This window comes from Mycena indigotica (assembly GCF_014461135.1).
Source record: "Mycena indigotica strain 171206Taipei chromosome Unknown Mind.scaff0009, whole genome shotgun sequence".
Lineage (NCBI taxonomy): Eukaryota > Fungi > Basidiomycota > Agaricomycetes > Agaricales > Mycenaceae > Mycena > Mycena indigotica.
In genome coordinates, this window is record NW_023503008.1 from 143,003 (window position 1) to 165,661 (window position 22,659).

General features: G+C 50.7%; 6 protein-coding genes across 6 annotated transcripts; 4 read left to right on the forward strand and 2 right to left on the reverse strand.

Annotated features, from left to right (window-relative positions):
* Nucleotides 1–1,794: 1,794 nt before the first annotated feature.
* On the forward strand, nucleotides 1,795–4,418 carry MIND_00992100 (uncharacterized protein; the record flags this gene model as incomplete). The annotated part of the gene is made up of 12 exons (XM_037366525.1): nucleotides 1,795–1,841; nucleotides 1,891–2,005; nucleotides 2,056–2,065; nucleotides 2,119–2,243; nucleotides 2,306–2,389; nucleotides 2,440–2,616; nucleotides 2,672–2,891; nucleotides 2,941–3,917; nucleotides 3,964–4,053; nucleotides 4,098–4,199; nucleotides 4,258–4,298; nucleotides 4,346–4,418. The coding sequence occupies 12 exons, from the start codon at nucleotides 1,795–1,797 to the stop codon at nucleotides 4,416–4,418; spliced, it is 2,061 nt and encodes a 686-aa protein (XP_037215919.1).
* Nucleotides 4,419–5,956: 1,538 nt separating this feature from the next.
* Nucleotides 5,957–8,431, reverse strand: MIND_00992200 (Polyadenylate-binding protein 1; the record flags this gene model as incomplete). Its single annotated transcript, XM_037366526.1, has 6 exons — nucleotides 5,957–7,500; nucleotides 7,548–7,624; nucleotides 7,674–7,690; nucleotides 7,740–7,793; nucleotides 7,843–8,195; nucleotides 8,251–8,431. 6 exons carry the CDS (start codon nucleotides 8,429–8,431, stop codon nucleotides 5,957–5,959), a joined length of 2,226 nt encoding a protein of 741 aa, XP_037215920.1.
* A 552-nt stretch (nucleotides 8,432–8,983) lies between these two features.
* MIND_00992300 (Carboxypeptidase) lies at nucleotides 8,984–11,006 on the forward strand (the record flags this gene model as incomplete). Its single annotated transcript, XM_037366527.1, has 12 exons — nucleotides 8,984–9,091; nucleotides 9,133–9,176; nucleotides 9,225–9,373; nucleotides 9,423–9,553; nucleotides 9,606–9,716; nucleotides 9,767–9,945; nucleotides 9,986–10,057; nucleotides 10,110–10,134; nucleotides 10,180–10,297; nucleotides 10,347–10,419; nucleotides 10,493–10,874; nucleotides 10,923–11,006. The coding sequence occupies 12 exons, from the start codon at nucleotides 8,984–8,986 to the stop codon at nucleotides 11,004–11,006; spliced, it is 1,476 nt and encodes a 491-aa protein (XP_037215921.1).
* Nucleotides 11,007–12,076: 1,070 nt separating this feature from the next.
* On the forward strand, nucleotides 12,077–14,615 carry MIND_00992400 (uncharacterized protein; the record flags this gene model as incomplete). The annotated part of the gene is made up of 4 exons (XM_037366528.1): nucleotides 13,639–13,702; nucleotides 13,757–14,060; nucleotides 14,114–14,264; nucleotides 14,316–14,615. 4 exons carry the CDS (start codon nucleotides 13,639–13,641, stop codon nucleotides 14,613–14,615), a joined length of 819 nt encoding a protein of 272 aa, XP_037215922.1.
* A 103-nt stretch (nucleotides 14,616–14,718) lies between these two features.
* On the reverse strand, nucleotides 14,719–15,448 carry MIND_00992500 (Methyltransf-25 domain-containing protein; the record flags this gene model as incomplete). Its single annotated transcript, XM_037366529.1, has 5 exons — nucleotides 14,719–14,795; nucleotides 14,843–14,915; nucleotides 14,961–15,040; nucleotides 15,086–15,264; nucleotides 15,315–15,448. The coding sequence occupies 5 exons, from the start codon at nucleotides 15,446–15,448 to the stop codon at nucleotides 14,719–14,721; spliced, it is 543 nt and encodes a 180-aa protein (XP_037215923.1).
* A 2,237-nt stretch (nucleotides 15,449–17,685) lies between these two features.
* On the forward strand, nucleotides 17,686–18,349 carry MIND_00992600 (Methyltransf-11 domain-containing protein; the record flags this gene model as incomplete). The annotated part of the gene is made up of 3 exons (XM_037366530.1): nucleotides 17,686–17,887; nucleotides 17,936–18,024; nucleotides 18,068–18,349. 3 exons carry the CDS (start codon nucleotides 17,686–17,688, stop codon nucleotides 18,347–18,349), a joined length of 573 nt encoding a protein of 190 aa, XP_037215924.1.
* Nucleotides 18,350–22,659: the final 4,310 nt, after the last annotated feature.

Below are 22,659 nucleotides of genomic sequence, written 5' to 3' on the forward strand. Positions count from 1 at the left end.
CGACTCCGTTTCTTGCAGAGTGGCTCGCTAATATCTTCGTCTACATCAGTAAAATAACATAAAAGTCTTTCAGGTCTTTCAGGTCTTTGGTGAAGACCAAAAAGACCTGAAAGACTTGAAAGACTCAAAAGACCTTAGGTCTTTGCAAGGCAGCGTCCTGGTCTTTGGAAAGACCTTGGGGTCTTTGGAAAGACCTGAGGATTTTTGGAAAGACTACCAAAAAGACTATGAAAGATGCTCTAGTAGTATTCAGGATGCAATAAATGAAAGAAATTGAATTTATAAATAACTTTCTATATACATACATAGCATACTACAACACATGCTAATTCCGGGTCGAGCGCGAAAGACGTGTCGCTCCCGACGCTGAAAATTTCAGCCCGGACGGGTGAGCGGTTGTCTCGCACCGCCCGCCCGCCACTTCCTCTCCACCAACAGGCCTGATCTTGGCCGGACGAGGCCAGCCGTAGCCCGTTCGCGGAGCCAGAACTTCATGCCTGAAGTCGCGTCCCGTCCCGCCCATCGCGTCGGCCGCTGGGACGGCGGTGGGAGGTGGCACACCTGGGGAACGCGGCGCCGCGGGACCTTCGACATGGAGGGACGCGATAGTGGCGCAGTGGTATGTTATACCTGAAAACACACACGCTGAGCGAATTGAGTTGAGAAACAAGTTGAATACACTCACCAGGGATTGCGGGGCAGCAACGGCGTGGTCTCGTCGAGTGAGGCGCGCATATGGCCTCTACTCGCGCGCTTTTGCGAAGAACGCGCGGTGACAGGCCGGAACGGCGCTGTCTGCAAAGGAAAATAGCCGTCGTGCCGTGCAGGGCCAGTCTGAGGTGGATGCGTGGACTATGGTGCTGTGAAACGATGAATCAATATCGTGGAAGCATTACTGGCTCACCTAATGTGGCCGAGAACGGCGAGGGAATGGCCTGCTGGTCTTCTGTCGCAGAGCAACAGCTGGCGGCTTGTAACCCTTGCCAGCTCGGGCAACCTAGAGCCTATAGATCAGTATATGCTCTCCTTCGATGGGTGGTACGCACCTTGGACGGCTCCATGTCGGTCCCTGTACTTCTGGGCACCGTTCGGAGAGAGGGAGGATCGAGGAGGGAAGAAAAAAGCAGATGTGTGACCGTGACTGCGGGCGATTGACATCGTCCGTGATGCTACGGACCATACCCGGCCGGTTTGTCATTGCGACTTCGTCATCACCCTCGGCTCGGACTTAGCACATTTCATCGAGTAAATGATGCTGAATGGAAGTTATGGAACATTCATGTGCATGTTTATGATTGAATGTAGTATGTATTGTATTTGGTTATCTATATTATAATGACAGTGTGCTGGGACATTGCTTGGACTTGTGCTTGGATTTGTCTGTATGGCTCAACTTGAAGTGGAAGATAAAGTTGTAAACAATGGGCCTTTATTTACTGGAAGTCATAAGCCTCTATATGTTCTGAGTTCTATCTCTCACCAACTTCTTATTGCATCCTTGTCTCTCACACCATGAAATAGATTATGTCAGATGATTTAGATTGGATTTAGATCATGTCTATACTTATATATCTACAGATATAAAGTACTTTGACAAAAAGGACTGTTCTTGACAAAGACCAATCTCAAACAAAGACCAATCTCAAAAAAAGACTAATCTCAAAAAGACCAAAGACTCTGGAAAAAGACCAAAGATCAGGCACCAAAGACCAAAGACCAGAAAGACCTACTCTCAAAGACCAAAGACTCTTCCCAAAGACCAAAGACCAGAAAGACTTTTATGCTATTTTACTGATGTACTGCCGGTCCTCTCTCGAAGGAAAGAAGACTTTCCAAGAATGGTGAATACGTGGAAGAAGCTGCTTGCTCGATCTAAGCGGCTCCCTCTAGGTTCATCAACGAGTATGGCCGTGAACGAGCACAAGAAGGATTTGCCGAATTGTCAAAACCACCTGACGGAAAGAAATCCTCGACAAGCAAGGAAACATACCTCTACCTAGCAGCGGTCAGTCCATCCATCTCCAAGCTGAATGATAGCATGAAGGGAAAATTCAGGTTGAATTTGGTTCGTCCTCTCCCTGCTACTACCCATTGGCTACCTCAAGTTGAGATGTTCAGGCATTTCGGAGCAAGCGATGCGCGAATACTTCAGATTTGCCGTTGAATCTGATCTATGTGCGCCACCTCGAGCCGGCCCTGCCCTGAAACGTCGCCGCGAAGAGCCTTTGGCTGAGTGGAACAATGTACGTTCCCAACGCGGTCTCTCGATGGCACCGTCACGAGAACTGAAACACCTATGCTGTAGCGTCGTCACGAATCCATCTTGAATGGTAGCAAGATTCCCGACATCGACTGGCGTGTTGTTCGCGCCATCGCGTCTTCAGAAATGGTAGCTTTCGTTGGAATACCGTCACAACTTAGCTGACACAAGTTGCATAGGAACTTGGCATCGAGATCATGGAAGAGTGGCGCTTCGATCTCGAAGTATTCATACAAATGCTAGAGCTCTACTCCCCATCAACCATTATCGATGCAAATCTGGATACGACACCTGAGGACAAACTCGGGCCCTACCATGCAGAGCTCGCATTTCAGTCCCAGATCTTCATCATGACGGTACAGACATCTCGCTCCAAGTTTCAAACGGTACATCAGTAACCCCCCACTTTAGATATCTCACATGACTTGGTTCTCTCTCGCGCTGACATTCACCACTCTGAAAGAGAAGAAACTTTCTAGCACCAGCGCAATCCAGGATGCATACAAAACCGACCGTGTCGTCTTATGGCGTCTGGTGTTATGTCTTTGTTTTGTGTCGTACCTTTGCAGCGAGCGTTGGCACAGACTCGCTGAGATGATTGCATACCGGGAACTCAGCAAGCTCGAGCCTGGTATGGGTTTCGCACCATGATTTTGTTCTCAACTGAACGATCCGCTCAGTGGTCGAATGCAAAAGCCAGCTTTTCGATACGCCGTTCGGGCAAAAACTTATCAAGTACGCAAAATCACGGGACGCTACCTTCCAGGGCCCCGAATTTGTCCATGCGATCACGTATATGGATGCTAAAAGGCTCAAATTGGTTCCACGAAACAAGGCAACCGATTGGTCGTACGCCTGCACTGTCGTGCGCTCCATCGGAAACACCTGGCGCCAAAAGGCGGTCGACAAGACGCCGATCAGATATTGGCTGACGATGATGAGCATGGTCAACACTGACGAGCACTCACCCAAACTGGCAGCGGTCATCAAGGAAGCGGAACGACTTCGAGCTGACTACGCGGAGGTCGGAATTGAGACACCCACCAAAGATATTGCACGACTGCTCTTGTTTGACGAAGCGTGGAAGCAGATCGATAAGATCCTTTGGAGGGTTGGCCGGGGGCTGGAGCGAGTGCGTGAAATCGAGCCCCGAGGGGCCGAGCACACTCTTTACCTGTCGAATCCAGAAAGTCCGGGTCGAGTCAGCCCGCTGAGGGTGACATTTTTCCCGATGTACCGGGAGGGCCTTGCGAAATTCAAAGCACTTGGTAAATCACCGCCTCCGTCATGGGGCCAACCTCGCGCACTCCCCCCCAAATCCAACTGGACAGAATATCTTGATGACCAGTTCGACTTCGATTTAGACCCCCATCTTGACCCCGGCGCTGAGATGTGGATGACATCAGACCCCGACACTGCGCCAGAAGAGCAGGCCGACGTGGGGGTGGGGGCGGAAACAGAGACGCAAGCAGTGACCGAACAGGATGTGTTCTCCACAAGCTCGCTGTCGTGGGCTGACGAAGTTGAAGAGGAGTTCTTTAGTTCCCCAATCGAGCAAACAATGCACGACAGTCTGGACTCGACTCTCATGGACTGGGATGACGCTCTGCCTGATTACCTGCCAAGAAAGTTCAGTATCGGTAAAAAGAACTTCAAGGTCTATCTTGTAATCCTCAGCGGCACATCATTGACTTGGAGAATAGATATTTTTACGAGTGTTCACTTTCAAGTCGAGTGAGCAACCCGATGCAACCCAAGCGATGAAAACCGTCCGATGGTCAGACTTTGAGAAGGTTTGGTTTCAAGTTTCTTGTCTCCACAACATGAATTGTTGCAGGCAATGAAACGTATTGGATTCGGCGTGTCTCAATCGCCAATTGGACTAGCCGTTAGGTTTGACCCACCTGCCAAAATGGCGCGTTCTGTCGTTTTCCATCGGGTCGGTCGAATAAATCCCCAACTTGAAGTGTCAAAAGGGCTCATCTTTACCATAACAGCCCTACCTCAATTCATTCATAACACCGCTCGATCTCAGACGGTTGGTGCTAGATCTTCCATGTGGCTTGACGATCTGAAGAAATGTAGCATTGTTTACTGCTTGGGGGCATGTTACAGATGGAAAGCGAGTGTCTTCGTACGAGCAGCAACTGAGGATTAAGATAGATCATGCTGAGTCACATATATCCTTTGCTCTCCCTCCACAATGGTGTCAGTGCTTGCGCAACAGAGTTCCCTGCCACATCGATGCCTGCCCGAAGCGTCTCGTCAAAAACGGAGGAAAGAATTCCTCTAGAACGCCATTTGTCCGGATGGAACATTCGATGTAGTTTACCCACTAGTGTTTTGTACCCGGCAGGATCGTCAAGCTTGACCGCTGCGAAGAATTTCTCGACGGCCTCCCATGTGATGGCGTCGAGTTGGAGTCGGAGAGGGTCAATAAGTATCGGCCAAGGGATAGCGGCAAGGGTTAAAGGTTGACTTTCCGAAAATTTGAGCTTCTCAAACTCGACCATTAAGACTCGAACACGCGAGATGGCGCCGGAATTGGTCCATCTAGCCGCTCCCGGACCGTGCATGGCCTGATCCCGCATCCTGCAGCGTAATTCTTCCGCTTCAGTTGCTGCTTGCCATTGCTGTTGACGTTTGCGTTCTTCCTGCAATTTACGCTCCCTTTTTTGTTCCAGCCGTGCCTTTTCTTCTCTTTCTCGACGATTTTTCTCATCCTGCTCTCGCTGCCTCATTCGCTCTTGTTCCCGCTGGGCCTCGGCTGCTTCCCGTTTAAGTCTTGCGTCTTCCCAAAGCGGCCTGTCTCGTTCCAGTTCCACCATCTTGATGACTCCGCTAGCATAAGTGCTCTCTGGACAAGCCCAAATTCCGCGCGAAGTTTTTGCAGTTCGAATGCAGTCTTCCTTTCGCGTTTCTTTTCCTCGTTATATTGTGCTTGGAACATCGCTCGAAGCGAGACCTCTTTTGCAAGTCGGGCAGTAGTCTCCTCCAGATCGGCTTGCAGCCGCACAGTCTGTGCGCCTGCCTTATGCTGCAGGAAGAAAGAACGAGCTCCAGCAGTCATGAGCTCGTGGTATTTGGTCCTCTCGCTCTCCAAACACGATTGTAATCGCCCGTTCTCTGCCTCGCATTTCGCTCGGCCGCTCTTCTCCTCTTCGTAGCGTGCCTGGAGTTTAGCGTACTCCAATTGATGTTGTTTCAATGTCGACCAGTTTACGACCACTTCAACCGTCTCATCTGAGTCGCACGCGTCTGAATCTCCGTTGTCACCCGTTGCTCGCCGTGCCCTCTTGGATGGTGGTTTGTCCACGGTTGGCGCGTTCTTTCGTTTGCCCATGGTGGTTTGTTCCAAGATATACGGAGATCGACGATTCGGATGGTAATTGCCAATTGACCATTTTAGCTGGGAATGTAAGTGAAATGCCGAATTCATTGCATGGACAGCAAGAGGACTCTGCTACTTGCGCTGTCCACTTCGAGCTTGACTTGAGGGAAAATACTCATCTGCTCGCAAAGCTAGAGGGAAAGTCCCAGTTGGGGTTGTCCAACCTCCACCACAGATCTAAACTTGCCCCGACCCAATGTATTCTTCGTGAACTATTACTTCAGCATCGGAGGCCAACGGCATATCCGTGTTCATTGCCACGATCAAGTTCGAGGAGCATATGGTAAGAAGCAAATTATTATTAGTCATACGTATCCTTTGCTCTCCCTCCACAATGGTGTCAGTGCTTGCGCAACGGAGTTCCCTGCCGCATCAATGCCCGCTCGAAGTGTCTCGTTAAAAACAGAGGAAAGGATTCCTCTCGAACGCCACTTGTCCGGATGAAACATTCGATGGAGTTTCTCAACCAATGTTTTGTACTCCGTAGGGTCATCATAAGAGAAAAGCTTGACCGCCGCGAAAAATTTCTCGACTGACTCCCATGTGATAGCGTCGAGTTCGAGTTGCAGAGGGTCAATAAGGATAGGCCATGGGATGGCGGCAAGGGTCAACGGTTGGGTTTCCGAGAATTTGAGTTTCTCAAACTCGACCATTATGATCTTGACACGCGAAATGGCGTCGGAGTTCGTCCATCTAGCTGCTCCCCGCATAGCCTGGTCACGCTTCCTGCAACGTTTTCCTTCCCGTGCAGTTGCTGCTTGCCACCGCTGCCTGCGTTCGTGTTCTTCTCGCAATTTACGCTCCTGTTCTTGCCGTTCTCGTTCCAGCCGCGCCTTTTCTTCCCTTTCTCGACGATCTCGTTCCTCCTGTTCTTTCTTTATACGCTCCTGACGCTCTGCCTCTCTTTTCGCTTTCTCATCAGCAATAATCTTCTCCAGATTTCTGCGCTTTGCAGCATCATCAGCACGACGTTGGGATGCCTCGGCCGCTTCCCGTTTCAGCTTCGCCTTTTCCCAAATCGGCTTGTCTCGTTCCAGCTGAGCCATCTTGATTTGCGACTCCGTCAACACGAGTGCTCTCTGGACACGCTCCAATTCCACACGAACTCGTTCCAGTTCAGAAGAAACCTCCCTTCGGCGTTCTTCTTCCCGATCATACTGCATTTGTAACTCTGCCCGGAGTATGACTTCGTCCTCGAGTTGAGAGATTGTCTCTTCCAGTTCTTCCCGGAGTTGTGCAGTTTGCGCGGCTGCCGTTAGCCGCAGCTTGGATTCGGTGACCAAACGGGCCCGAAGAGTTGTCAGCTCGTTCTCGTATTGAGTCCTTTCTCTCTCCAAACATGATTGCAAGTGTTCGTTCTCTGCCTCACATTTCTCCCGGCCCCTTCTCTCCTCCTCAAGGCGCGCCTGGATTTTGGCGGATTCAGTCTGTCGTAGATACTCGTTTTCAGCCAGTTGTTTCAGTCCAGCTTGCGCAGCAATTCGAAGTGAAACTTCTTCGTCATATCGTGACTGGAGAGTGGCGCGCTCAAAGTCATTATGTTCCCTCCGCAAGCGGTCGTCTTCAACTTGTTGCTTGATCTTATCGTATATGGCCTCGGAGAGCAGGCGAACATCTTCGAATTCAACGCATCGATTGGTATTTGCGACTGGGTCGACAGAAACAACCAACGTTTTCTCGCTGTCTGGAACGGGCGAAGAGACATAGCGATTGATGGTTGCATGGGCTGGCGGGGTTGGTGTCTTTGCTGGTTCGACCATCGCTTTGGTCGCTTTCACGCGCCCGTAAGCCAACGCAAGTTTTCTGGAATGTAGTTCCCGTCCATGCATACCGTGAATCGCGGCGGAAGCTGTATAAACATGAGCACTGGTGGAAGGGAAAGAACCGACGACATACCCTCACTTGCGGTCGAGAATTGTATCAGCGCCAGTCCGCGACTCTTGCCGGTTCGAGCATTGCGGAGTAGGTCTATTCTACAGAGGGCATTGGCTTTCAGTATTGAGATTACCATGGAGAACGGACTGTGTTATGAGACCATACTGTGGATTGTCATAAGTGAGTGATCTCAGTAAGGCCACGAGCGCCTACTGTTTCAAAATAAGAGCAAAGAGTGGGGGTATCGTTAATGTCAAAAGGTATGTTCTAAAGATAGAGATGAGCAAGGATAAGTGAGTGGCCTCGACCAACTCACCGAGCAGAACACTAAGCAGGGGTCGTATGCCTCTAAGACCATCTTAGTCGATGAATTAGCGGTGTTGAACCCTAATTCTGCTGCTTTCGCGTGGTCTTCAAGCCAAAATTGAACAAGGGCACCAGTAATCGAGTCACAGTGGATGCTCTGGATAGGACCATAGTGGCGAAACGCGTCAAAAAGTTCCTGAGCGGAAAGCCCATTCTTCCACCCTCTAAGCGAGCGAGGAAGTGCTTGAGGCATCTCTTGCGCCGGAGTCTTTGACCGTGGAGGGTTCGCGCTCAATTCGAGCAGAATTGGCGGGTCGGTGTCGGGAATGATTTGGAGGTGAACAGTGGCAAGAGCTTTCTCGGCTGAAAATGCACCGGGTAAGGAATTATATACTTATTAAGGGAGCAGAATACGCACCTGTGTGAATGTCTGCAAACTCCAGACGATAGAACCCTCGTTTCCGCTTTGGCTTGACCAGCGTAATAACAACATCGAGCTGAGAGGCATCGAAAAATGTCTTGATTCGAGTCTCTGCTATGCGGGGCGGAGGGGGATCGTAGAATAGAGCTGGGGAAGCTAGCTGAGGGGCGGCCTTCATGGCGGTCTGGGTTAGAAGCCTAAAATGGCCATTCTTGAGCTTGACTCAGACGTGTGAGCTACGTATTTTCGATGAGTGCTATCTCACGGGATCGAAAAGGGCGTAAAGACTGACCATTTTGGTGTAGGGGAAGATCCAACACTAAAGTACCCTTGTTGGGCTCTTGTTGGTTTTACACAATCGTCCATATGATTCAGAAAGATCCCTTTGACCTCTGAATCGCTGTGAGCTGGAAGACTTTGTGAGTATTCAACCGCTCTGACCTTATCGAAGTCTAAAAAAGTGGCTACGTACAGATGACCCCGTCTTTGGCCTGCAAGATTTTTGCCAGCGGAGAGTGGATTGTACATGGGTTGATAATCACGTGCTAGTGCGACACCGAAGTTGCTCGTCTTCAAAGTTCATGCTTCAGACCCTAATGCAATTGTTTCAACACTGAGGACAGAACGTACACATACTCGTCATGGCCATTGACCTCTATCCAACCTGATCTCTCACACTAGCTGCATCATTGCTCGGCCGGCGTACTTGTCGACTTGGTTGCTAACGACGATGAGGCTCATCTCGTTTCTACCGCTCCTTCTTGTTGCTCGGGTCCGCGCCAGCGCCTTTGCGACGTTCACCCATCAAGCATTTCCGGAATATGGCATCCGAGTCAAGGTCAGTCCATGTCCGTTTGCCTCGAGATCGCCTTCACAAAGCTTTTTCTGGAGAATACAACGGGATTTTGCGACCCGGCTGTCCGGTTTGTAAAACTAGCACAGTGACAAACAGTGCTGACTTGAGAGTGTAGCTCGTATGCTGGCTATGTGGATATTCAAGCTCGGCATCTGTTCTTTTACTACTTTGAAAGTCGAAGCGCGCCAGAGTCTGATGATGTGCTGCTTTGGTTTAACGGCGGACCTGGAGGTGCCTCTTCACTTGGCCTATTCATGGAGCTAGGTATGTGACTGAGTAAACACGACGATTTTTCAATGACAATACCTTCTAGGCCCATGTACCGTAACTTCGGAAAACACAACAGAGATCAATCCGTATTCGTGGAACTCGAAAGCGAATACCTTATTTATCGAGCAGCCTGTTGGTGTGGGCTTTTCTTACGCAGAGTATGGGCAGTCAATCGTCCGTCTGTTCATTTGGCCGTGGCTCACATTCTGACCAAGTCATGCAACAGGATACAACGGAAGCTGCTGCGAACGATATAGCAGCCTTTCTGGCTATTTTCTTCGAATCCATGGACGGGTTAAAGGGTCGTCGCTTACATATTGCAGGCGAATCATACGGTGTAACTCGTTGCCTTCCTTTTCTGTCGTGTCACTTGCTAAAGAATACTAGGGGCGATATGTGCCACTGTTTGCCTCTCAAATATTCGACAACAATCAGCGTGCGACCCAGCTGGGAATAACACCCATCAACCTCATTTCGGCGATTGTAGGCAAGTCAATTGACCTATTGACTAGTCTGTGCTGTCCAAACAAAACTCAGGAAATGGCTGTAGCGATATTTTTCAGTTAGTTGTTTTCAGCTGCTGTACTCGGTGCTCATTCCCGCTAGTACCATCACTTCATACTACGACATGCAATGCGGCATCACCAGTCCTAATGTCCGTCCGATCCAGACGATAAGGTGAGCATTCCCGTGTAAAGCTGAATCTGTGACGGTAGTAACGATGAGATAGCAATTGCGTCCAGATGAAGACAATTGTACGCGATGTTCTGATGCCCCCATTGTCTCACACCAGTTACCAGCTCCCTCGCTGTAAGAAGGCCATTCAAGCCCACTGTATTGATACCTTCGATATAATCAACTGCATGGCCGCAGAGTCTTTCTGTGGGGAAGCCTTGATGACGCCTTTCACGCTCACAGGTAAACGGCCCGCTCTTCTGATTTCAGGGCCTCACCAGCCTCACCATAGGCAAGAGTATGTACGATATGCGGACCGAGTGTATTGGCGAGGTCACTGACACACTCTGCTATCCAATCACTAAGTCCGTTTCAAATCCTCTCCGAACTTCCTGCGACCCTGACGCTGTCATGCCAATCGCTACTTATTATTTCTAGAAAAATCGCGGCATACCTCAACTCGTCACCGATACGCTCCATACTCGGCGTCCCATTGGCTCCGGCGTTGCCTAATATCACCATGGCCAATATGACCGTCAACGCGCTGTTCTCCGCCTCCGGAGATGTCCACCAAACCAGCACCGGGCACTTGGCGGCGTTACTGGATCACGGCGTTCAAGTCTTACTCTACGCGGGCTCTTCCGACTTCATCTGTAACTACGTTGGCATCGAGCGACTTGCGAGAGGGCTGGAATGGTCTGGGCAAGAGGAATTCGCCGCTGAGCCGTTGAGAGAGTTGCTGGTTGACGGCGTGGCGGTTGGAGAGATGCGTGAGTTTCATGGGTTGACCTTCGCCAGTGTGTGGAACGCAGGACACATGGTAACTAGTGTCGACAGCTTTCGGATTCTTGCTGATTTTGTGTGTGAGGTCCCGCACGACAAACCAGCCGAGGCACTAGCACTCATCAATCGCTGGCTGGCCGACGGTCGTCTATCAGGAACGAGGAAGTAGCATAAACGAGTTCGCCGCGTCGCAAGTACTTGACACCCAAACATTTGTACACAACTTGAATGCTGGAGAAAACCGACCTCCATCCTCACTCGTGGACAAGATTCCGTGCCGAATAAGGTTCTGAACTTGCTAGCCTCGGATCGTATCTCCATCACATCTGATTATGGCGATTAAAGTTCATCTGAAAACCCAAGAAAAATCGGAATGACGCCCACATGGAAGCTCGGCACAAGCCGACGGGGAACTCGCACTGAGGAAATGGGCCAGCGAGTGATGTCCGCTTCCTAGCTGCGACAATACCTACAGGACTCAGACGACGTTGCAGTGCGGCTACGGCGCCGAGGATTCCGCATTCAACATGCGGAATACACGGCTACGTAGCGACGCTATAGGCCATCATTAGAACTGCTGGCTGTTGTACAGAAAGGAGGCAAGAGATCCCACATCGGTCCTCAAACATGACGACCTTTTAACTTGTTTTCGAAAGTGGTTCCACAAACACCTTGACGTGGTTTTTTTCACTTCTGGGCCCTCCATACGGTGGCTATATGAGTGACCTCTCCGTATGCCAACGTGCACCGTCGTCCGCCCTTGATTTTTCGATTCTGATGCGGGTGGTCGTGCGTGGATGTCGGCAGAACAAGAAAATGGGGTGCTGAGCGGAGTTGGCAAAAACTCGTGTGAGCTCTGCCAGCAGTGGCCATTCTATTTGTCCCTATCTGCGAATGATAAAGTGAGAACCCATGGCTATTCGCCGCCACCCAGCTGGACCTGCTTGGTAAATACACACAAGTTGCTGTCAACGGGCCGATTATACATAAGTATTCAGCGGTCACGCCAATTTTGCGTGACCGCGATAATCGGAGTCCAAATTCAGATATCCGGTCAAGAACCTTGGAGCCCCACTCTTGAGACTCCGACAAGCAGCTTCTCTTGGTTCGCTTCATCCGGCATACCGGCTTTTCCAGACCTCTTGCAAGCAATCTCTCAAGGATCAGGGCTTATCTGATTCTATCAACCCGATCAAGAATTGATAGTCATCGTGATGACTGCTGTTGCTGGCTTCAACGATGGCGACCCCAAGCTCAACATCCACAGAGCAAGCAGCATTAATGAAGAATTTGGGAGAGATGCTAGACTGCTTCGGAAGATCGGATATCATGCCCAATGCAATGAAAGAGGGGCTAGACTTTTTCACTCTGGAAGGCGTCACTCCAGAAGAACTTTGTGCCGAGCAGAACGGTGTGTGGCATCAAGCGACATGTTGTCCACACTACACTGTTGCTAAATTCCCCGTGATAGACGATGATTGGACCGCATACGACCGATTGCCAGCCGAACAACAACATATTTGGGATAACCGAGCGGACAAACGAAACACTAAATCGCGCAACTTTTGGGTCAAGTACTTTCGGTGAGGGATGTCGTGTGGGGTATATCTCGTCTTTTCTCGATCTTGCAGACCAATCTCCCTCAACTTGAACAAGTCGAGCCTTGTGTTGGCCACGATTCGAGCCAAGCCATTCCCCCGTCATATCGTCCCACCGGATGTTGAGGATCAAGTCTATGGAAATGTGCGGCTATAGCTTCTCCTTGACCGACAGGTGACTTACCGGAGACTACAGGCTCTTATGTCTCAGATGGCACAATTCCCTCGCTACGACGACGCCCTCAGCCGCGCTTTCTTCCGCATCTATACCGAACCAACATGGATAGAAAGTAGGCGATTTCGACTAGATACATGTCTCGCCCGGCTCGTTGCCCATGCGGAGCCTTCTCAGGCATTCATGAACCTTTTCACCCGCATCTTAGTTGGGCATGCGGAAGTCGATGGTGTCTGGTCTCCTCATCTCATTGCCACACTCGTTGAATCACTCGGAGACTCGGTCGCAATGTATCATGGTAAAACTCATGGGCGTCAGCTTTGGGAGGCCTACTCCATTCTCCTCGCATCTCCCCGTGTCGGAGGGGACACGAAGAGCTTTATTTTCAGTCAGGTTCGATACAACTCCACAGGTTTCAAGATTTCGCTGCCCAAGCTGATTCCGACCGTCAAAGTCATCAACACCTTTTTCCGCACACTGCCGGGCAAGAAAAGAGTCGAGCGCTCGATGGCTGCAACAGAGCTTTTCATGCTATTTGAAGGCTTTCGCGTGCACTTGACAGAAAAGGAGGAGCACTGGCTCGAGACAAGGCTACGAGACCCTGAGGCGAAACGACGGCTCGCGAAAAACTCCAAACTGCTACACGACTTGGACGACTCGTCGTCCCTATCCACTCACGATTTATTTTGTTCTTGGTGCCTACAAAAGCCACTAACGGCGCCAGCAAAGACATGTGGAAGGTTGGCACCTAATATACCTAGAGCTCAATTCGTGCTAATGGGTTTGCTCCGCAGGTGTAGAGGGCCCGCTTACTGTAATTCAAGCTGCCAACGCAATGCTTGGGAGGCTTACCATCGAAATATTTGCACAAGTGATGTAGATCGTTTGCGCACTGGCAAGTGAAGGACCATCCTCTCTTTGAATGTACTGCTACCGATTTGCTACTGTTATCCTTGTTGAACCTCCGACTGTTTTGATCCGTGTGTGATCAGAATTTACATCACTCCGAGTCTCAGTTCTGAACCACGATGTCGTCGGTTGGCGAAGGCCTGGGCGAAGGCAATTCTAAGGCAGCGAGTGTATCTCAGCGATGCAAGTGTGTTCAGGCCCTATCCTTCTCGCTTCTAACTCTTACAACCCATCTAGTCAATTTCCCCGACTCAGATATCGCATTCCGCTCATCAGACAATGTCATTTTTAGGACACACACCAAGAACCTAGAGACTCATGCTGAGGGGTTTCCACCCAGCGCATTTGCCGTCGATTTGGAGTCCGAAATCGTCAACTTGACAGAGACTGCAGAGACATTAGAATTGCTCTTTCAATACGTTTATCCACAACGACAACCCGATCTCACGACTCTGCCCTTTAATGTGCTAGCTGACCTGGCGGAGGCGGCGGAGAAGTACCAGATATTCAGCGCGATGGATATATTACGGATTTTTATGGGGTATGTGCTGGCTCTCCTTAAACTTGAACATCAGTCTCATCAATACTCCATAGGAATGGCCTACAAGATAATGCATTGACGGTCTTGAATTACGCTGTTAGACATGACTACCTCGAAATCGCAGACGAAGCAGCACCATTGACGATTTCCCTCCCACTTGACCAGATAGGCAAACATATGCATGCTAACTACATGGGCAGCTGGGTAAGTCCTCTCGGGTCTCAGTTCTTCACATGATCTCAAACTCGGGACAAGCTACGATACTACTCCGAGTGGCAGGAGATTCTCGAGTTGGCATGCTCAGAAGGCTGGCGAATAGGCCACACAGCGCCTTGTCGGATTACCGCTAACGTCACCGCTTGTCCACACTGGAACTCGGCTCGCCAAAGTGTCCTCACCAAACTTGGTGCTCGACCAGGCGCGCTCAATGACCTTGCGAAGATATTCACAACTGCTCATGGCCTTTATCCTTGTGCCATCGAAAGTCTGCGGCAGTGGGAGTACTTCATTGCTATTAAAGTGCGAGATTTGCCCCAGTTCCGCACATTTCTGTAATCTTTACACCTTGACGCCCTTGGTAATGAACACGTCTTCTGGATGTATCTCGCTCTTTGGCCCTTTGAACTCTCGCCACTCGAATTGACCCAGTCCGGCCTTGTCATACGCCTCCCGAATCGCCACTTGTGACACTCCATGGGTATGTGCAATCATCGCTTTGGCGACATCGGCAGGGAACTTGGAGATGTCCATTGTTGGAAAATCGACAATTAGAAGAACCCCACCAGGTTTCAAGAAGAAGGAAAGCAAACGAGTGGTGCTGACAATGTCTTGGATATGATGGTATGCGAGCGAACACTACTTGAAATTTAGCAGACACAATGCATTCAAGGGGCAAAGCACCATAACAACATCGAACTTGGTTCCGTCTAGCTCACTGTCTTCACCCTTGAGTTCGATGCGCAAGGCTTGGGAGGAAATATCTGGATGAATTGAGCAGGGTTTCAAGTGTGAAGAGTAAATGTAACCTCTTTCCGCTGCATTCTTGTTGTACTGGTCTACCATACCCTGGCTAATATCAACGCCAACAACCTTCTTGCAGCGTTCAGCGAGGCCGAGGGAGACGATCCCAGTTCCACACGCGAAATCAAGCAAGGTTGTGGATTGATCGTCGAACTTATAGGCTTGAAGGATGGCGTCTCGGATGCTGGACTATAATTGAGCCATTTCCTTTGCCAGTGTTCACGGAGAACATACTCTTTTGCTAATTCCCCAGCCCCATGACGCTGGTCAGCCTCGTGAGCATGCTGGTCAAAGAAGGCCTGATTAGCAGAAGCGTAGTCGTGCCCATGGGCGTGATGCGGGTGGGGGTGGTTGTGAGAAGAGGCCATACTTAGAGTAATCGTTTGGGTGCGAATATTTAAGGAGTACGAGCGTCTGTGGGGGTACTCGTCGTCGCGCTAAGAAGCCTAAGATGTCATTTAGTCATTGATAGGGCTGAATTGAATTCAGTACCTCCGATCTGCTCAGAACTGTCTTGAGTTTGTTTTCTATGTTCTTCTGGCGTTCGACTGTTGTCTACCCAACGTTGTAGGCAGCAGCAATGAGTCAAAGCGCATAACACGTGACTTAGTGTTAGACAGTCCAGTAACGCGGCTGTCACACTGCGACACCTTCTGCTTCCATCCTCTCATTGCTCGTCCACATTTCCACTCTTTTTGGCTCTGTTATGACGACCACTGCGCCCGCCTACTCCACCCGCGACCTTGGCTCCATCGCCCACGAAGTCATCAACCAAGAAACTCAAAGCAACACGTTTCGCCAATATGTCTGGCATTTTCCAACTCTCGACGCTGGTTTCTGGGAAACGCACTCCGATACGAATTCGCTGCTAGAACTCGGAGAACGTGGTCTCTCTGAAATCAATAGTATGCTGAGCGAGCTGCTCTCGGACATTGGGGTGTCTTCTTTGGAACGCCAGGTAAGTGTTATCTGTGTTGTGCGATGCTCTTTGTGAAACGACTTTTGCAGGTGCTGGTTGAATCCCTCTCCTCGCCCTCTACCATCAAGAATATTCTACTCGCTGCTGGCAACGACCCTGAATCTCTACATCCTTGGCCTCAAGGTGCTGGACCACGCCCAGGAATCATCGCTAGCTGGTGGATTTTTGCTGGAGCCAACATTTCCAACGGATCCAACAATGTCGGCCACGTTCGTTTTCGCCTTACCTTTGCGCATACCTTCAAGTTCCTCGCTCAAATCGCTTTGCGAGCCATCCACCCAATGCAGGTAGTCAAAGTTCTTGGTTCTCGTTCTCACATGAAGCAGAATCGTCAAAACACACAAGAAGAAAAGTAATCGCAGCAATCACCAACCACGAAGAACGGTCAAATCCAACAAGAACCGCAATAAAGAGAACTCCTTCCCTCCTAGAGTCAACCCATATCACTCTGAACGTGTGCTCTGCAATGGTATGCAGCTCCTCGGCGTTCTTTCCCGATCTCTAAGACCATACAGATGTCTCTAACATTACTTGCTTGCCGCTACTTCCAATCGGTTTCATACTCAACACTCCCGTCAATACGAAGCAGCAACATCCCTTTTCCTCTGCCTCAATGTCATGCCAATTCGGTTCGCCTCTTGAAGCGGCAATAGCTGACAGCTCTCCCTTGGCGGCCAAATCTACTCTCTTACCTTCGACTTGCTTGCCTTTTGGGTCACAGTACGGTAGTCAAGTTTTCTCTCCCATTGAATCATCTTATCAAGTACAGGCGCATTTGTACCTCCAATATGCAGTATACCATTTCCGCCGCCGAAGAGTATATTTCCCTTGCCGCCAGTCTCTTCGCCTGTCAATGCAGCAATGGACTCTACGAAATCTTCTGAATCCAGTCCGCCTTTGACAGGTTCCAATCGCACACCGCTTGGCCAACCGAAGGATAGACAGGTGCTTGCTTTGTTCTCCACCAGAACAGTAACCAATATCAACCCAGATTGTAGATGAACAGCTCGATGATCGTCCCCTCAAGCGACAGCGCGTCAGGACTGACCAGGCGCCGGCACCAGTACCGCAACCCCAATTCAACCTTTTCCACGCAAAGACATCTGTGCCTGTGACACCAGTCCAATCAACTCATGCACCCTCTCTCCATCATTGGACCGTTGTCGCTCCCAAACAGCCCCTGCTCCCTCTTCTCGATCTGGAGCCAATGCAAATTGACTTGGCTGGAGATTTTGTGGGTGCGGAGGCGATCGCCGCTACGTTGAGTTTTCGTGTGGTACCATCCAGAGCAGGTCTCGGATATGTCAATACTGGCATGCTGCCGTCAAAGGCGGTCAAACGGTCGTATGAGACGATGACTCGAATGGGATAGTGGGAAGGTATATTTTGATCATGATTTGTTTACAAACTAGCCATGGATATGTACGTTGCAGCTGGTACTGTAGTAGTAGAGTGGTAGCGCGTCATGTCAAATCGTATAGCAAATCGTATAGTCACATGACATTGTTTTCCAAACGCCCGTCCAAACTCCTGGCCTTCCACCTTACGGTAGAATACCGTACTTTTGGCTTCATTTACTAGCCAACGAGTCTTTATGGGCCATAACACGTGACGCGTGATGCATTGATGGCGCACTCTAACCACAACCATATCATTGCTGCACTACAAAATGCTTATCCGTTCGACGATAAATCTACCACCCTCCTGGACTTTGCCTGCGGAAAAGGTCTCATTTCTCGTGGACTAGCTCCGTACTGCAAGAGAATCGTTGCTGTTGATCGTCTACAAACTTCGGTTGACTTCTTCGAGGAGAGAGTCCACAATCAAGGTATTTAGCATACACTTGATGCTCATTGGAGACGTAGATATTGGTTAGGTATCCCTGAGGATGAACTACACGTCGTTTGCGCCGAGCTTCAAGGCCACGACTCCGAATTGGATGGCGAGAAGTTCGATGTTGTTGTTGTCGGTCTATGCTAGACCTTATTCGTGCTGTTCACTTCTTTAGTGCTCTGCAGCATACCACCATCTGGAGTCGATAGAAGCGACCACGGGCGTGCTGGCATTCTTCCTCAAACCTGGTGGCTATTTGCTCGTCGTGGATTTCATGACCAGTGATAAGGCGATTCCCGAAGACGTCCCTCATAGGTTTGGCTTCTCGAAGGACCAGATTTGCGCCGCTTTTGAGGGGGCTGGGTTGATAGAAGTTGACTTCGAGCAGCTTTCATCGGCCAGGTTTCATGGCCAGACGGTGGATTTGTTTCTCGCTCGAGGGAAGAAAAGCAGCTAGTGGCATACCCACCTGATAAATCGAATTTTCTCTCCTGTTACCATCTTAAAAATCATTCTTTTACTTCTAAACCATCCCTCTAGTAAGTAATTGTAACAACAGCCGCCGTCGAGCCCTGGGTTTGTACCGTGGTGGTAATACCATCAGCGGTGTCGCTGACAGTGGCCCAGTTGATATTCGGGAATCCGCCGTTAGTCAGCTGCAGGTTGGTGGCCGAGAACACCGTCGAGCCCGCCGGGTAGTCGTCGCGGGTGGTGACGCCATACGACTCGAGGGTGAGCGTAGCCCATTTCAGCTCTGGGCCACCATCGACCTCGAGTCCCGTGCCGCCAACATTGGTGAAGGAGGAGAGGTAGTTGAAGGTCCCGCCAGACGCGCCAACGAGCCGGACTTCACCCTGCAGTCTTTGGCCGACAGAAACACCGACCAGAGGCGAAAAGAATGTCCCGCCGGGGTAGAGGTACCATGATGCAAGCATCCATTGCGGGCCACCTTGAGCGAATTGCTAAGTACTTTGTTTTATAGTGCAAAAAGAAATCGCACCGCCAGCTGCGCTCCGTCCCCACTGAGACACACAGAGGTTGATTTAGAAGGCAGACAGAGAGGAAATGCGCACCTGTAAAATGGGTTGCATGATGCCGTCAAAGCTTCCCGGCCTACAGTGAGAGATGAGGATTTCAGAACGGCAGTGAACCAAGTTACGCACTCAATGCTGTTGAACAGGAAGATCGTTTGACCGTGGTTTGCAGCTGGTGCGGGTGGGACAGTCCAGGTAGTCTTGAATGAGCCGATCGGGACATCGTTGTTGAAGTATGCTACCCAACCGGTTTGCCAGGGAATCGGAAGCAGGGGTCGGCGCGCATGTATAACCCTAGTCGTTAACGCTGTCCGTCGGATGGAAAAACATCATGTTAAACCCGACCGACAGCGCCGATTACTCTACAATTATCTGATGCGCCTGACCTACACCCAGACAAACAGAACGCGCCTTTCCTCGCGTTCCCGAACGACGGTGGCGTGTTGCCGTGATCCGCCAAGTTCAAGTCCAGGGAGTTGTTCTGGCCTCCGGGGGGCAAAATCCTGCAAAAAAGTCAGTTTTGAAAGGCATATGATGTTGTTTGCCATTTCATAGTCGAAACTCACCATCGAAACCCACCCGGCCCTCGCCCTCTCTCCCAAAGTCCTACTAACCAACTGGCGGCGATCAGCGAGTCAGTCCGCGAGATTACAGAAATGTTGTATCGCCAGGCAAAACCTCACAACTTCCACCCGTTCCTTGTCCGACAACCCACCATGCCCAGATCCGCATTCCCCACAATGACGACCTCCCACAGAACAAGCACCGACGTCGCAAGTGCGAGTAAACAGCATTTTGCACGCCTCGGGCAGCAAAATCCTGCAAACAAGTCAGTTTTGGACGGCAGACAAATGACGTAGAAATGACTTACATGGGTGTAGCCATACATGTGAATTCACCATCATTCTTTCGCGCAATTGGGCGTGTCTGCGGCAGAAAATGAGTCAGAATCAACGCGACACTTACTGTTGGCGGGAGCGAAGAATTAGCTGCCCTTTTGCTCGAATGCGGACGCCGAATAAGGCTGTGAGAAACAGTAAGTCGTTGTTTGCCATTTCATGGTCACAAAACTGACCTTGCCCGTCATCGCAACTGGCCACGAACAGCGAAGTCAAGTCTGCAGAGACGCGCTACGCCTTGCGGGTGAACGAAGATGCCAAGGACAAGTTGAAGTAGGTAAACAACAACAACAAGAAAAGTGAAGCACCGTTGAACGACGGTGCTCATGAAGATGGCCAACGAGAGGCGCTGCGCTAAGCTTTACAAGTTAGCGCAACATCATTGGCAAACATGACAACTCACCGAGAGTGAACGTGCAAGGCGCCACACGAGTACGACGACAATCTTGAATCCTAGAGCTAGTTAGTAAAGGGCCAAAATGCATAAAACAACTCACCATGTTGTCGTGGTCAAACTGACTTTGCGCCCATGCTCGCTGCGACAACCATCTGGGGGTCCGAAGACAAACGGTAAACCAATCAGATGAGCAGAAAAAAGAAGGCGCACGTTTGCTCGATTAGGCGCATGCGTTGTGATTTCCAGGCCCGCATGCACCCAGATAAACTCCCGCGTTCTCCAAGACGACCAATTTGTAGCGAAGGGAGGTGTCTAAAGAGAAGTTAGCAAACGGTGAGTCAAATATAACCTTAGCAAACTCACATTTGCTCGATGCACATTCTGTGATGCGCCTGACGGCGCATGCTTCGCCCGATCTAGATCCAGACAAACAGAACGCGCCTAACGGCGCTTTCCTCGTCGCGTTTGCAAACGACAGCAAACTCCGCACTTTCTCCACGACCACCTGGGTAGTTGCGGCGAAGGGAGCTGTCTGAAGAGAAGTCAGCAAATGGTAAGTGAAGTACATCGAAGCCAACTCACGGTTTCTTGATGATGCGCCTGGCGGCGCATGCTTCGCGCTCGCTACGCAGACAAAGTCGACGCGCCTGACGGCGCTTTCCTCGCGCTCGCAAACGATAGCGGCTAGAAAATGAACTTATTGTTGCCGCGAGTCCGCCAAGTTCAAGTCCAGGGCGTTATGCACGCCTCCGGCGGCAAAATCCTGTGAAAAAAGTGAGTTTTTGAAAGGCAAAAAAACGACGCCAAAAGTGCTTACGTAATCGCAGGATATAGGCAAAATTCACCCTGGTTTTCGCGCAAAATGGGGCCTGTAGGTGGCGGAATTTGAGCCAGAGGTGGGACGAAGTCAGGCCAGAGACTGAAGTTGGCATCCCAGAAGGCTTCCAAAACGTGTCGTTGTATGCGTGTGGAGCAAGGCGCATCGGTTATGTGGAAATGATGAGAGTTGGGACCTGTACAGACTTGTTAGAGAAGTTTGGGCATAGAATCAACAAGGGACGCACCTTCTTGCCAAACTCTCCCAGCTGAACGACCCCAGCAACCCACCCTCCGTTTGAACTGGTCGTAACCTGGTTGCGGGTGTGTGAACGTGGTCGTTAGGCATCCTAGCGTTGACCGTTTAATAGGCGGGTTGGCACCATACACGGTAACACACCTTAAAAAGCCCAACATGGCAGTGGGCGAGCCCTACGCGGGCATTGAACTTGAGGAAGGTGAAGGATGAGCGCCGAGCTGCAACATGGTAAGCAAGCGTTGACACGGAGCCAGAAGACTGACCGTGGCTGGTCGTGGTCGAAAGACAAGTCACGATTCGTGTGACGGCACGCGATAATCTTGACTTCAGCCTTGTCGGCACTCACAATCTCCCGCCTTAAAGCTGCATCCGGCAAGCCGCGGGCACTGTCTCTCAAGCTTACTGGGGCCTTGTCTCACGAAGTCCACGGCTACAACGACATCAAGACCACCTCTCCAACCCGGAGGCGATGTGAGCTCGGCCCGGCAGGTGCTCAGCGGACCAACTTATCGACCGTTCTCCCGGCAACAACAGCCTTTTGCGATCTCCTCAAGTCCCGGCAACGGCTGCTACCGCACGGGTCAATGTGCTCACAAGCCGCAGAAATGGGAACAGAAGACGCAGCCAACTCCAACCACTGTCTGCCCGGGCGTTGACTCAGACGACGACCACAGTCTTCTTGGGAATGAGCCCAAGAACGGAGTACAACACCCACAACTCGCCGGAGAACAACTTCACTGGCTCGTCGCCAAACCCAGCGACCATTATTACCGCCAACGAAGACGGGGACAACGACGAGCGTTGTAGGCGATGAGAAGAACGCGCCGAGTACGGAAACTTGCCAGTGAAAAGTCAGTCCATACTGTCAATATGGGGAACGACCACTCACTTACCAGTTTTGCAGGGCCCGAACAACGCAAACCCAACCCCGACAACTCTGCCTCGTCCTCGTCGTCTACAGCGTTTACGACCACCACCAACGCCTGCTGCAATCCATCGTCGGGTTGTGTGGAGAACTTGCGAGCAAGGTCAGTCCAGCTGTCAATGTGGACAACAAACCACTCACCAGTTGTGAAGCCCTCGGCGACGTCAACATCTTTGGCAACGCCATTGACTCTGCATGACCCGCCATCGTCTCCAGCGTTCACGACCACCACGAATGTCCGCTACAATCAAGTTAGCACAAGAAAGCTCGGCGAATGGCGGCAAGATATACCGCCAGAGTCAAGGCCTTCAATTTGACAACAACGCTGTCGGGCCAGTATCCGCCAACCGCCTACTGCCCAACTCCAATCGAATTTGCGCCGACTTCGGGGCAGGAACAGTCGAGTGGTGGATCGATGGTGGAGATGATGAGAATGG